The 15,344-nt window shown below is 39.9% G+C and overlaps 1 protein-coding gene across 1 annotated transcript in view; it reads left to right on the forward strand.

Annotated features, from left to right (window-relative positions):
• The first annotated feature begins 1,830 nt into the window (after positions 1-1,830).
• UBL3 (ubiquitin like 3) overlaps positions 1,831-15,344 on the forward strand; it is a 384,745-nt gene continuing 371,231 nt past the window's right edge. The window contains exon 1 of the mRNA XM_053708476.1: positions 1,831-2,661. Within this exon, the coding sequence (XP_053564451.1) occupies positions 2,635-2,661 (27 nt within the window). The 5' untranslated portion in view covers positions 1,831-2,634. The remainder of the gene's footprint in view (positions 2,662-15,344) is intronic.

Below are 15,344 nucleotides of genomic sequence, written 5' to 3' on the forward strand. Positions count from 1 at the left end.
GCCAGGTGATCACTAAAGTTAAAGGTACATTGTACACTAGATTTGTATTTGCATAAATGTTTTATAGATGATGCATCATTTATATAGCCCCATAGTATCAGATGTAGACCCAGGTCTACAGATTATTGCTGTTATTGTTCGTGTAATGAGTCTTTTCATATGAAAGGAATGGGGGAGAGGGGAATAACAGCTCTTTCTGCTTTCCCAATCCCTTTTAATGGGTGTCCCAGTCTAACCTCTTCAACAGTGCTAAACTGGGAGCCTCTATGTAAGTTTTTAAAAATGTTTTATAATGGAGATTTTAGATCAGTATCTGTGTAAACTCTTCTTTATATTAGTGTATTTTATATGCAGTTATATGACAATTGGCGTATACTGTCCCTTTAATGGTGATCACCTGGCATAAATAAAGGTGCCTTTATTTGAGCAGAGGTTTATTAGAGCCCCTACGTGCAAATAAAAGTTATAGAAATATACCAAAGAGACCTAATTTATATGAAAATAACCCTTTCTTCTTTTCACTATGGAGTTTAAAAAAACAAAACAAAAACACACACACACTTTTGTTTACAATCTTGTTTATTAAAAATAAAATATATTTTTTTTATAATGAGGGGGTCTCTATGCCCCTATGGTCCCTTTTTTAAAGCCCAGAATCCTCTAGTTAAAATAAAGCCCATATATAAGATTTCATAGCCAGGTGATCACTGTGATAATAGTGATCACCTAGCGTGAATACATATCCATGTGCAGATCAAACTTACATAACTATACCGAAAGGCCCTTATTTATACAAAGATAACCCCTTCTTTTTGACTATAGATTTTAGAAAGAAAAAAAAACACACTATTGTTTGCAACCTTATTTATTAACCCCTTAATGCCGTTAGGACGTTCCATGCCGCCCTAACTGCGCTGTGCTTTATCCGTTCTGCTGTACTGAAGCAGCTACGGCTAACTGGGATTGCAGACTGGAGGGCGTGCCTAGCGTCATAGGCACTCCCCCTAGACTCGATCACCATCATTGAAATCACGCGATCGCATGTACAATTGCGTAATTTAAATTTTTTAGTAATTTGTTTACATCATAACTTTGTTCCGATGTAACAAATTAGTACCGGCAGAAAAGGTTTAAAATGTTAATAAAAATAATTGTTTTTACACATATTTTGTTGCAGAGTACTTTCATGTCATGATATATTTATAAAATAACATTATATTTTTAATCTGTTGGGTCTGCTGAAAAAAAACAGTACACAACGTGTGTATATCTCAAAAATAGCCTACACTGGGGATTAAATGTGCCCAGCATGTACAAATTCCAAAACAGCTCAGCACAGGAGTGGAAATGGCTCAGAAGATAAGGGGTTAATATAAACATAACAAACAAATGGTGACACTCACTTTATTGCTATATTCACTTTATTGCAGTGGCCTGGAACCTAACCCACAGTATCTCTGAGGTATGTATGTATATATATTATATATGTGTGTATATTTTTTTCTTTTTGTGGTTTTACATTTAATGTGTCCATTTGTTTATATGTCATAATAAAAAAAGAATAATGGATTTATTTTATGTGGACCTTGTTCAAACCAGTGGCTTAATCTCTTTACCTGCAAAGCTAATAATATGTTCTACACATTTAGTATTCAGCATTGCATAATCTGAAAATGCTTTAGAAATAAACATTATCAAAAGTATTAGATAAACCCTAAAATGAAAGTGCAATCTTTACATATACTCACTTTGCAACAACTATGCAATTCCACCTTAAGTGCACAAAGGGGAGGGTGAACCTGTGAGAGGAAGGGGAGGGATTTGCAGCCGAGTGCTGGTGCATGAGAGAGAAATACAGGATTTGGTGTGGACTGGAAACGGGATCTGACACCAAACCGGTTGCAAGTACACGGAAGGGCAGCGGATATAGCAGGCTGGGGAACGCGCATCCGCCATAGCCAGATCCTCATCTCGGTGCTAGAGCCTCGGAATCTCCTACTCAGAGGGTGACGCAGTGTGATTTTCAAGAGATGAAGCAGTAAAGGGGGTCCTACAGGCTGGGGTCGCTGCTGGTTTAGTCTTGGAGCTGACATCCTACATTCTGGTTTATTTTTAGCCCCAAACAAGGTTTTATTGACATATCTCCTTGTCACTCCTGGTTTTCAGCACGGGTCACCTGGTGTACCCCACTGTCACCTCACCCAGTGCACCTATTCTGTCACCTCCTTGTTTAACCTCCTCACCCCCTGGAGCCTCTGGAGTGAAACTTGATAGTGTGTTGTGGTTTTTGCATAGGGGGGAGGGCTCCACATATCACTCAGGAGCTATTTTCTCTCTGGATTTTTGTTTAGCTTCCCTCCCTCTACTCTTGCCTGAGGTTTGCGTGAGAAGAGCCATATAGCCATAAAATATAAAAACCTCTCCAAAATACAGGAGGTGGGGATCAATCAATGTCAAAGCTGTGGGTTACCTCCAGCACTTCTGGGCCAGCCTGAGATCTGCTGCTTCTATCTACTGATATCCTAGTGTTGTCTGGATTTAAACTAATACAATCTGCACTAAAGGCGACGGATTGTGGGTTTATTATATCATTTTTCAGAAAACATCTGGTCTAGGAGTTCTGCTATTGCCGAGATGTCAAATCCTGTGCCAGTTGATATGGTAAGCTGGGCAAATGACCTCGTTTAATAATGTATATTAATATTTTTTTTTTATCATTTTGTAATTGTGCTCATGTGAAGAATAAGAAGAAAAAAAAACGTTTTTAACTGTTGATCACGAATTTCTTAGTTGAAAAGAGTCTGCTTTTAATATGTAACTATTAAACCTTTGGCCTGGATTGATATGGCAACTTGTGTGTATGTCAGTAGGTTCTGGGTCTATTCCAACTAGCCTGGGAATAGAACATGGCTCCAACTATGGCTTACATGAATGTTTTGTTATTACTAGAAAAATGTCAAAGTGATTGGTTCTTGTAAGGTAGAATTTTGTTGTTGCTATTTTGCATTTTGTTTTATAACACTATGTATAAGGAAATGAGAGCAACAATACATACCTGCTGTCAGCTGTTGAAATACTGTACATTTTTTTTTGTACTTCCTGAAACATCAGCTGCAGTGCATTCAAACACAGTTCCACATATAAACTCTATCTATTAATTGTTACCAGTTTTTATATTAATATTTCAACACAAATGTAGTATGTTTTTCTGTCAAATAAGGTAATAAATAGGGTTAAATATTTTTTTTTTTTTAATTCTATTTATTGTTAAAATCTCAGTGGGGATTTTATGTGTTGAAATAAAGCAAAAGGTAATGTAAATAGTAATCTTTGCATCACTTACTAACTGCTACTTTAGGATATCCCTGGCTGAGCACGGTTTAGTGGCATCAAACTTAGGACTATATGTAAGAGATAATACACAGGTCATATACGCTCTTGTTGGTGATGATCAGAAATGCATGCATCAGACATCTTCTATATAAAATCCAATGACGTCAAAATTAGTAAGGAAATAGGATCACTCAGAAACCTTCAAAATACACTGGCCCTGTCCACACTCATATGTGATAATTGGAAAAATATTCCTCACATAAAAACCCACTCTATAAAAATGAAGCTTTGTGCCAGTTAGTGACTACTATCATAGAATACCCCTGACATAGCCCAAGTCAATCAAAGCACCATATCTAGGGGAAAAGACCCCTCACTAATATACTGCCCTATACGCGGGAGATGCCTTAACCAATATAAAAATGCCCTATAAAAACTTAAAGGGAAAGTGAAGGCAAAAATAAATGTATTGGATAGAGAATGACATTTTAAACAACTTTCCAATTTACTCCTGTTAAACATTTTGCTTAGCTCTCTTTTTTTAAAGAGTAATTCTAGGTGAGCTCAGGAGCATGCACGTGTCTCAAGCCATCTGACAGCAGTGTTTGAAACATTGTTTATAGCAATGTTATACATAGATCCAAACACTGCTGACATAAACGGCTAAAGGCACAAGCACACTCCTCAGCCTACCTAGCTTTCCTATTCAACAAAGGATATCAAGAGAACAAAGCAAATCTGATAATTGAAGTTTTTTTTTTCTTTCCATCACAGGCTCTATCTGAATCATGAAATTTTTAATTAGTCTCTAACTTTGTGTCTTTTAGTGGCTAATATCCTAGTATACCCCTGACACAGCCAAATTCAATGACATACAAAACCTAGTTTTAAGGGCAGATGATTTTTATGTGATGAATATATTTCCCATATTCTTCACTAAGAATAGGAGGCACTAGATAGTGATGTAACTTTGATCGGTTTCTGATTCGCCAGGGGTATCCTAATAAAGTCACACAAATGTAATTTTTAAAGGACACATGTTTGTGTCAAATGCCCTGTGTTCCTCTCCCTTAGTCAATTAAGGTCCTAATATCTTTGGATTGTGCTCAGTCAGGGCAGTTGTAATGTGGTAGTGTCATTAATATTACTGCTTACTTTTGTTGTTGTCGTTTGTATTAAGTTTACACAGCAGTTTATCTTGCCCAGATAATATAATCTAATAGTGTTTCCACTGGAGCATGAAATCTTGGTAAACATATGCAAACGAGTTTCTCAGTGCCGCTTAGTTTTTGCGTCCAATATCCATTGTAAACACATATTCCCTCATGTTTAATTAAACATTAAATCCCTATTACATTTTGAATAATAAATGACAATGTGTCTGACTTCAGGTAGTAACCTCCCACTACTGAACATCTGAGATAATATTCATTATTTTCCCAGTTATAGAAATGTTCATCACTGCATTTATTTAGGATCTTCTTGACATTGTGCGAACAGTTTTTTTAAATATCATTGTCCAACCTCATTATTGTAGTTGTCTTGATGTTTTATTTACAGCTACAACAGATTAGTTTCCTTATAACACAGCATTAAGAATGTCTTTCTCTGAAGGGGGAAGCTTGTTCTTATAGAATCAATATGGTAGTGACGTTGGTGCATGGTTTTAAACACTGGATTTGGTTGGGGACATCGTCTTTGATTGGATTATTAGCTGCTTTCATCTTCAAACCTTTAGCCTAAGAAGTCTTAAAGTCAAGGGTTACTCTTACAATTGTTCTGTCAATATGTGACATGTTCTTCCTGATAGTTTGCAAATAAACATTGTTCTGCTCCTCAAGTGTTGTGTTTTTTTAAAAAAAAAACAAACAAAAAAAAAAAACCCTTTCAGGATGGAGGCAACTGGCCACAATCAGAACATTAAAAAAAACACAGACTGGATGTCTCTTGATTGTCACTGCGATCCTGTGACTCCAAACAGTGCTTACTGACTCCTGGGGTATGGCCTGCATTGCTAGGCACATCCCCAGTCAGATCCACCGGAGCTTTTACTAGGAAGGGAGCCGGTCGCCGCAAATGAACATACTAACTGCTTCTAGGGCCTTTTAGTGAACTCAAACTATTTCCCTCCATTAAAGGGACAGTATACTGTAAAATCGTTTTTCCCTTAATGTATTTTCAATGACTTGTTATACCAGCTGCAGAGTATAAAGTGTACGCGAAATTGCATTAAAGGTTTGTGTATATGAATTAGCTGATTTTGTGCTTTTAAACCACAACCTACTGAAATGGGTTGAGCTTGTAGGTAATATCAGATGTTATTACTTTGTGTACACACACATTATTCCTTATCTTATATCTGTTTTGTAAACCAAATCTCAATACCTAGAGCAGAGAATGGAAAATAAACCTTTTATTACTTAACCACCCTACACCCCACTGGGAGTGTAATTTCTTCCACTGGCTGTGTTTTTAAATAGGTTTATAAATGGCCTAGACGTAAGACCAGAAACGTTCAGTATAGGTAAGGATACCACAGGCTAAATCGGCTATTCCAAATGTTAAAATAAAGGTAAAAAAGCTACTTGTAAACCATTTAATACATTCCAGTAGGTAAAATGGATAATTGGTAACAAATTGGGGTAAACTGTCCCTTTTAAGATAGATTAGTTTGAAGGGACATGAAAACCAACCTTTTGATTTCATGGAGTATAGAATTTTAAACAACTTTTCAATTTATTTCTATTATCAAATTTTCTTAATGTTCTTGGTATCCTTTGTTGAAGGAGCAGCAACGCACTACTAGTAGCTGGCTGAAAACATTGGGTTAGCCAATGACTAGAGGTATATATGTGCGGCCACCAACCAGCAGCTAGCTCCCAGCAGTGCATTGCTGCTCCTGAGCAAATCTAAGCATGCATTTCAACAAAGACTACAAAGAAATCAAAGCAAATTGGATATTTAGAAGAGAATTGGAAAGTTGTTTGTTGCTGAATCATGAACATTTTTTTTTTCATTTTGACTTTACTGCTCACTTAGGTTTAGAGAAGCTTCTTCATATGAGAGAGTAGACTAAGATTCTGAAATGTCATTTAGTGAAAAAGAAACTTGCGTCTACGATGAGGCACTGCAAATGTAAACTGCCATTTCAAAAATTTTATAAATAGTGCTCGGTTATTAAATTATGTATCACTTTGGTAATTCACTTCACTGTTCATGTTCACTATTGTGTTTTAATGACTTTCAGCTGATTTTAGAAAGGTGCTCGTTAAAGGGGCTTCTAGCGTCTGTGTTTTGTTCTTTTCCCTAGTAAATTGCATCTATTTTTGCCAATATATCTTGTCAGCCACTGTTGTGGCCAGTTGAATATTTTAATGTAAAAATATGAGTTCTGTTGCACTGGCTAGAAGACAGTTGGAATCTGGATACATGTGTATGCTGGCATGCACTTATGAAGGCAAGCACTGGACCCTGTGTGTATAGAGCGAGAGAGATATAAATACTTTTATGGGTATTTCAGAAGTTTGATGTAAAAGACGAAAACGACAAATTCTGGTAATTTGTTTAAGAGCTTTACGTTTCTATAGTGCACAAATTAACTGCATTGGAATGCTCTATTTCGTTTATACAGTGGTTTTATTTTCTGGGGTGATTATGGATGTATAGAATGTTTCTTTTCCTTTATGTTTTTTTAAAAGATTGTAGAGGTCTGATGTAGGACAGCTTAAAATGTCTTCATCCTCTTGTTACTACAGCGCTTGACAACACATAGCTGTTAAATGATTTGTGCTTTTGGCTGCAAGCTTGGGGTGTGTGTGTGTGTGTGTGTGTGTGTGTGTGTGTGTTAATAAATATTTGCTTCCTTGTAAATATACTGATTTGAAAAACTAACTTTGCCAACCGTTGTTTTCAGACCAGAATAAAGCTGAAGGCTTTTCCCTTTATTTATTTATTTATTTATTTATTTATTTATATGTATATATATGTATGTGTGTGTGTATCCAAAGTCATTTAGCCTCTAGCCCAGCACTCCAACCAGGTGGAGTAGTCATGACCTGGGTGCAATCCTCAAAAGCAGCAAATACAAATATCCATGTAGTAAAAGGGCACTCTCAGGGTTTGTATAGTAGAAAAAAAATAATTTCTTTATTAGTAGAATCAATAGGACATAGTCGACGTTTCGGCCCTCGGGCCTTCATCAGGGCATATATAATCTGTTCACTGACAAACAGCAGCGTTCCCAATCAAAGAAAAGCGTGTCACGCGTTTCTTTGATTGGGAACGCTGCTGTTTGTCATGGAGATATATGCGCCAACAAATTCAGCAGTGCTATCCAAGGGTACAATTTGTTTAATTAAAACAATGATACAAGACTTGAAAGAGTCGAGACACAATTTGACAAACACATACAGGAGTTGAGGCCCATATTCCCGTGGGAATTTACAAGCTAGAAGGGATGGGAAGGTGAGAAACAGAGGTTGATGACTGCAAGGGTGAGGATGTGGTTAATACTGAGTTCGATGAGGGCAATTATTAGGTAAGTGGGATTAATTTGTTACCGAGTTGGGTGGTAGGCTTCCTTATTATTATTATTATTATCATTTATTTGTATAGCGTCGCCAAATTCCGTAGTGCTGGGTACAATGATAGGGGTATACAATGACAAAAATTTGTGATACAATACAATACAAAACATAACAAGACTAAACAAATCTAGCACAGGAAGAAGAGGGCCCTGCTCCTGAGAGCTCGCAGTTTATAGGTTTAGGGTGCAGAGACATAAGGTTGGGGTAGCTTGTTACATCGGTTGTATTTGCAGCAGTGAGTCATGCAGTTCATTAGGGCTGCAACAACTAATCGATAAAATCGATAATAATCGATAATGCAAATCGTTGTCAACAATTTGCATTATCGATTAATCGGTCTATCGATTAGTTGGGCTGCTTGCCACAGCCACACTAGAAAAGGCGTGTCTATTTCCTGAGCACGGTGAAGAGAAGAGAAGGAGAAGACGTGTGGGAAGAGAGGAGTGTACGACAGTGAGATTATTTGGGATAGACGTCACTTCTGACTTCATCTGCTGCAAGGTGGGTAATAACTTAGTACTAGCATTAAGCAATGGAGGAGGGAGATATTGGATTCGGCTGGCTGCTACTTGACTGTGAGTAGATCGCGGGCACCGGGTCATGGAAGGGGAGGGTCTGGCACTGAGTCTGGATCAAGTAAAACTTGCTAAAATCGGGCACCGGGTCATGGGAGGGGAGGGGCTAAGGTAAGGGCCCGGATCAAATAACTTGCTGGTCTCACTGTAGCGTGTTTTTTTTTTTTTTTTTTTATTTAACTAACTAATAACTCAAAGCCAAGCCAACTTAGCCAAGAGAAGTGCATTAGCGCAAGCATACAAAAACACTGAGACCAGAGCTTATGTCTTAATCCTCTTGGCTCCGCCTCCCAGCAAGTTACTTGATCCAGACCCTCACCTTAGCCCCTCCCCTTCCATGCGACCCGGTGCCCTCAATCTCCTAAGTCCTCACACCTCTGTGATATCCTTCCTTACAGTTACAGAAGCAGTCACAGGAAATGTTGTAAAATCAAACAGTCAGTGAGACCACCAGAGGTTATGTATGATTATCTTAGCAAGTTACTTGATCTGGAGTCAGACCCTCACCTTAGCCCCTCCCCTTCCATGACCCTGTGCCCACGATCTCCTCACACCCCTGTGCTATGACTGCTATCCTTCCTAACAGTTACTTAGAGAAGCAGTAGCAGCCCTACAGTCACAGCACAGCAGTGTTGTATTTACTGCAGTGACAGTCAACTTGGCAGCCAGCTACAGCTGAGCTAATAAATTATGACAACAATACATTTGCTCTGCTAAGTCTTTAAAAGTTTGTAAGTTGTGAAATTTAAAGTAGTTTGTGTTGTGTACAGTTGTACAGTGAACTTGATAAGATAAAAAGTTTAACTATTTGTATTTCTGCATTAAGGCAGTTTTTTTTAATACTCTGTTAAACCAAACAGAGTTTGTTCATTATTATATTTTTTTACAAATAATATATTGTTCAGTGTTTTTTTTTTTTTTATCCGATTAATCGACCAACTAATCGATTATGAAAATAATCGTTAGTTGCAGCCCTACAGTTCATGTACATGTATTAGCTTGGTTCCGATGCAGGATGGAGGAGAGATGGTAAGCCTTTCTGAATAGGTGGGTTTTCAAGAATCGTCTGATGCTATACAAGGTTGGAGACAGTCTGATGGAGCGGGGTAGAGAGTTCCATAGGACAGGAGCAGCACATGCGAAGTCTTGGAGGCGGGAGTGGGATGTAGAGATAACAGGAGTGTAGAGACGTAGGTCAGAGGTTGATCGAAGATGACGGGATGGGGAGTATTTCACGATGAGAGAGGAAATATAGTTGGGAGTTAGACTGTTGAGTGCTTTGTAGGTTAGGGCTAATACTTTAAATTGTATTCTGGAGTGTATGGGGAGCCAGTGTAGAGACTGGCAGAACGGATCAGCTGATGTAGATTGTCGACTTAGGTGGATGAGTCTAGCAGAAGCATTCATAATGGATTGGAGGGATGAGAGGCGGTGTTTTGGAAGGCCTTGAACATTTTGTTCCTTGAACAAAAATGTCTTTAGGCAGCATTTAAAAGAAGGCAGATTAGGGAAAAATCTGACAGTGCGAGGTAGAGCGCTTCAGACAGTAGGTGCTGTATGAGAAGTCCTGCAGTCTAGCTTGGGAAGAGGAGATAATCGAAGATGCATGGATCAGGTTATTTTTGGATCTGACTGGGTGGGCTGGAGTATATTTGATTACTGAGGAGAGCTAATGGGGGAGCGGCTTTGGAAGGGCTTTGTAGGTCTGATTGAGAATTTTGAATTTGATTCTGCTGTGAATGGGGAGCCAGTGTGAAGGGACTCGCAGAGAGGTGCAGCAGATACAAAGAGATGGGAAAGTTGGATTAGCCTGGCAGAGGCATTTAGGATTGATTGAAGGGGGGAGAGGCGGGAGAGAGGAAGGCCAGTGACTAAGTTATTGCAGTAGTCAAGTTGAGAAAATACAAGAGTGGATTAATTGCTTTGTGGTGTTAGTGCTCAGAAACAAATACATTTTTTTTTTTTTTTTTATTGAAGTTGTGAGATTAACAGGAAAGAAACATAATTCGTCAAAAGGCAGGTAATTACATCCAAGTTAAGTACAGGCTGCAAAATCATATCTTATTTCAATATAGCATAAGAGAAAACATGGACGAATCAGAATTGAACTTCACTTTTATAATTTAATATATAATATATGTATCCCAAAGTGACAGAAGAAGACCTCCTGTATAGTCTAGGTTAATCATAGCGTAACAAAGGGATATGGCTTATGTTTTGGTCCCTCTTGGGCCGTAGTATATGGGGAAGGGAATGCAGCGGGCGAGAGCCGCTCGTGTTAGAGAGGGGGGAAGGGAAGGAGGGGCAAAGTCAACTAAGGTATGTCAGTAAATTAATAGGAAGTTAAGAAGGAGCCATATGAGGGCAAATAATGAGTGGCATAGGTGAATAAGGTACAACAAACTATCCAGGATCATACTCAGGGAGCTCGGTAAATTAGCGAATACCCTATGGTATTAAGGCTTCCTATGGGAGGGCTCATGTATGTGAAAACTCTTCATACCTCCCAATTATTAGGTCTGTAAATATAAAACGTATGATAGTTTTGTCATGTACATCCCTAGCTAGTTACCTTTGTAGGTCAGGGTGAATATGGCTCATATAAATGAGATGGGTATGTCAAATATGCGTGTTCAGTTATAACCTTCTCAGTATATCAAATTGGGAGCACATCTTAGAACTAAATTAAGTAAACATGGGGAAATAAGCAAACCCAGAACTCAAACACATAAATCAAACAGTGGAAGGCTTGAAGAACAAGATAGATATCATTAGAAACCCTTGTACAGTGGAATTGGTATTGATAGGCAGCTGTAACAGCATACTTATACAGTCTAGCCAACTAAAAACTATACTGGCGACCGGCTAACTAGTCTCTATGTTAGCAATAAGGAGCCTTTATATTAATGTGTATATGAACAACCATAAATATTGTAGGTAATGCATATAGGGCTACGTAAGATCATTATGTAGCTCCCGGAGATGGCAGGCCTGAAAAGGGAACAATGAATTGAGACTCTTAAAATTGTGAGGGATTCATCATAGGTCCTAGATATTTATCCCCCTGTAAAGGACATGTTAACTACTTGTGCCTATAAGGTATAGTATAATAGAAGTACCCAGGGATGTAGAGGCAGTAAGGGGGGACCATAAAGCCCCAATAAAGTATTCTCTACAATAAAATATATAAGAAGCATTAGGGTATGAAAAACTATCAATGACAAGGATAGACCTAGATTAACTCCTGATATTTTGTTGTATATAGTTACAGTAATCCTCAGATATTTGAGACTAGATAGGGCAGATAGATTGGGCTTAGGTAGATATGATCTGCTAATAATACCCATTATGTGAGAAGCTGACTTTCAGTATGGTTAACTGTAGCTTAGTAGTGAGCCAGTTATTGTACTAAACTTAGTATAGAGGCCATAATAGCCATTATGTGAGAGTCTGACCACCAGTACAGTTAACTGTAGCTTGGCAGTGAGCCAGGTATTGTACTAAACTTAGTAGATAAACCATTGTTGATCTATCATAATGCCTTTCAAATCCCTGGTATATATGAAATGGGGTGGTAGCTCTATTTTGAAGGAATGAATACATAAAATGTGTATAAGAACCAATGGGAAAAGAAGACAAACACCAGCTCCCAATACAATATAATAAAACAATTTCTCAATATTAATTTTCTTATCGTGTAAGCCTAAACAAAAACTTCAATTTAAAGAACTAGGTAAGTAGCAAGTCTGGATAGTGACTGGAGTGTCCAAAAAGAGAACAAATAATACGATAAAGGTTGAATGACAAACAGACCAGTAGTGGGGACAAGTATGGGAGATGACTGGGAGGGCATCGACATACATAGCAGCAACAGGACAAAGCAGGAACAAGTCTGGGGCTATAAATGTCTATGCAACCCTTTACCAGTAAATGATGTTGAAAGTTAGCCTACCCCAGATCGCCCATGAGCCAGGGAGTGTTTCATATCAGGAGTTTTGGCCTGAAAGTCCCGGAAGGCTCTGTTAGGCAACATAAAAGGTAAGGTTGGAACTCTGTTCAGGATGCACACATGAAAGACATCGTTAGTGCCATAAGGCTGACAACCAGCAGAGGAGGATCGCACCTTAGAATTCAACTGGCCATGATGAGCAGGCTTCTTCCTAGTGTGTAGCGGGTGCGTTGGTTCAAATACCTCATGTTCACTGCTGGGCTGTATCGTTGGCCAAATATTGAGTCCCGTTCTGCGGTCTGAGCGCCAGTTCCTCCTATCATCGTCGGCCCTCTTCTCAAAGTGAAGGAGATGTGCGGCTGTAAAATACCTGGGTTTAGGAGGACGAACTTTAGGGAGGGGAGGCGCGGCTATATCTGCTCCGACACCAGCCCCGGTCGGCCGCTCCAGGGCAGGGACCGGGTGAGTGTCAGTGTAGATGAGAGTAGCGGTAGGCCATAGGGGCAATGTGGAGGCGCTGTGGCTGGTCATATCGGCTGTCCAGTCCTGTTGACGTGGGTGATGAATCCGAGGAGATAGGTTTTCAAAATCCCCCGTCTGTGAGGCCATAAGATTTCTCCTGTCTGAACGACACACTGTGGGAGAGGATGCGGAACTGACTGTCCATGCGGTGTCCCAGCTCAGCTAAAGCATCCATGAGCACAGCATTCATCTTCTTAGTTAAATGTGGGACCAAATCTGCACTTTCTGTATGAGTCTTGCTTACACTTTAACAAGCAGAATGGTATATTGGGGCTATTTAGTGACTTTTGGTAAGCTATTAGAGCAGGAGCTCTAGGATTCTGCGTCTGCTCCGCTCAGTGGTTGACTCTGCCCCCCCAAACAAGTACATTTTTAAAATATTGCCTAGGTGGTTGCGGCAAAATGAAGAGAGCAGTTGAATGTGGGGGATGAATGACAGGTTGGAGTCAAGTGTAACTGAGGCAGCAGACTTGGGGAGATGGTGTTGTCGACTGTGATAGAGAAGTCAGAAATTGGAGTGGAACTAGAGGGTGGGAATTAGAAGGGGATCATTCTTGGGCATGTTGATTTTTAGGTGGTGGGAGGCCACCCAGGAAGAAATGCCAGATAACCAGTCACTGACGTAAAGAATGACAGAAGGCGAGAGAGCGGAGTGGAGAGGTAGAACAGAGTGTCATCAGCATAGAGGAGATATTTGAAGCCATAGCTGTTGATGATTTTACCTAGTGAAGAAGAATACATGGAGAAGTGTAGAGGACCCATGACATAACCTTGAGGTACTCCAACAGACAGAGGCATTTAAGAAGCGTAGCCAGCAAATGACACACAAAAGGACCTGTTAGAAAGATAAGAGTGGATCCTATAGCGTGCCATGTCACAAAGACCAAGGGAGCTGAGGGTCTGTAGGAGGAGGGGGTGATCAACTGTGTCAAAGGCAGCTGAGCGGTCAGGTAAAAGATAAGTAAAGAAGATAGAGATATATATCTATTCCCCCCCCCCCCCCCCCAGTCCTGTCTTTATTTATTGTACTTGTGTATTGCGTTATGGAATCTGTTGACTAATAATATCATATAATCTTGAGAGAGACTGAAGCAGGAGTTCTATTTTTAGAATGTGAAATAGGAGATTAAAACCTTGTTTGATATAGGACTATTATACTAAAGATAAACAAAACTATTTTGCTCACAGTGCATCCCTACCGGCCAATTGATATGTTTGCTGGGAGATCAGACCTGAGATGGGCAGAAGGGGCAGCAGTATCAGCTCATTCTAAGTTTTCTGGAGCATGATCATCTGTAACTGCTGAGCGCCAGTAGCCCAGAACATGTGGTCATGTTCTACAAGGACTTCCCTGCTGCATGGGGGTAAAAGGTTGTGCACCATGGTATGGTTGTATCTTATTGTAAAGGATGGTGCTACAGTTATTGCCACTTCAAATTGAATGCACTGCTCATTGGTAATTGTACTTCTCATGTGTGCACAGGAAGTATGATTTTTGTGATATTTTAAGTTCCACTGCACTGTGAGAGTAGCCTTTAAAGTGTAGATTTTGGAGGCATACAAACATACTTCAGGTCCATTTTTAAGGTACCATGGGCACTCTGGTACGTGTGTTTTTATAATAATTGTGTTTGTATATTTGGTTTTGATTTGTAGTAGATAGCACAGAACCTTAGGAGTCTTGCTTAAGGGGTCTCTTAATCCCCCCCCCCCCCTACACAAGCCTGGTCACTGGTTCTCTTGTCATCCTTTTCTTTCCTCACTGTCAGCCAGGGGAGATGGGTGGGGGGAGAGTTAATTTCACATGCGATTGTAGGCCATAGCTTTAACATGGCAGGCAGACTGGGGGGGTCAAATGGCCTGGAGTTTGTGATCATATATGTAGCAGATCTCCCTACACACTCAGATATATAGATAGGGCTTAATTTATCAAGCTAGGGCGGACAGGGGCGTTGCGAACATATTTTAGCCCTGTCTGCCCCAGCTTTCCAGTCGTGGGCAGCATTCCGCTGCCGGAATTCAGCATTGTGCACAAGCGCTATTTTGCGCTTGCGCGCAACACCACTCCTGTCCACACAGAGCCAATCAAGCGCGGGCCAAAGCTGTCAATCTCCCCAGTTGGACGAGAACAGGGAGATTGAAATTCTCCACCTGAAGAGGTGGAGAAAAGGGTAGGAAGCAGCGGTCTGATGACCACTGCTTGATAAATACTGACAGCAGGTTCTCTTGTGCTTCCCTAACCTCTTTGCCACCTTTTAGGTGACTAATTTCAATCTCCCCTTTCTTGTCCGACCGGGGAGATTGATAGCTCCTGCCCATGTGTGATTGGCTGTGCGTGGGCATCGGGCGGCGTTGCACAAGAGCGCATAATTGTGTTCC

This window comes from Bombina bombina, chromosome 3, assembly GCF_027579735.1.
Source record: "Bombina bombina isolate aBomBom1 chromosome 3, aBomBom1.pri, whole genome shotgun sequence".
Classification (NCBI taxonomy): domain Eukaryota; kingdom Metazoa; phylum Chordata; class Amphibia; order Anura; family Bombinatoridae; genus Bombina; species Bombina bombina.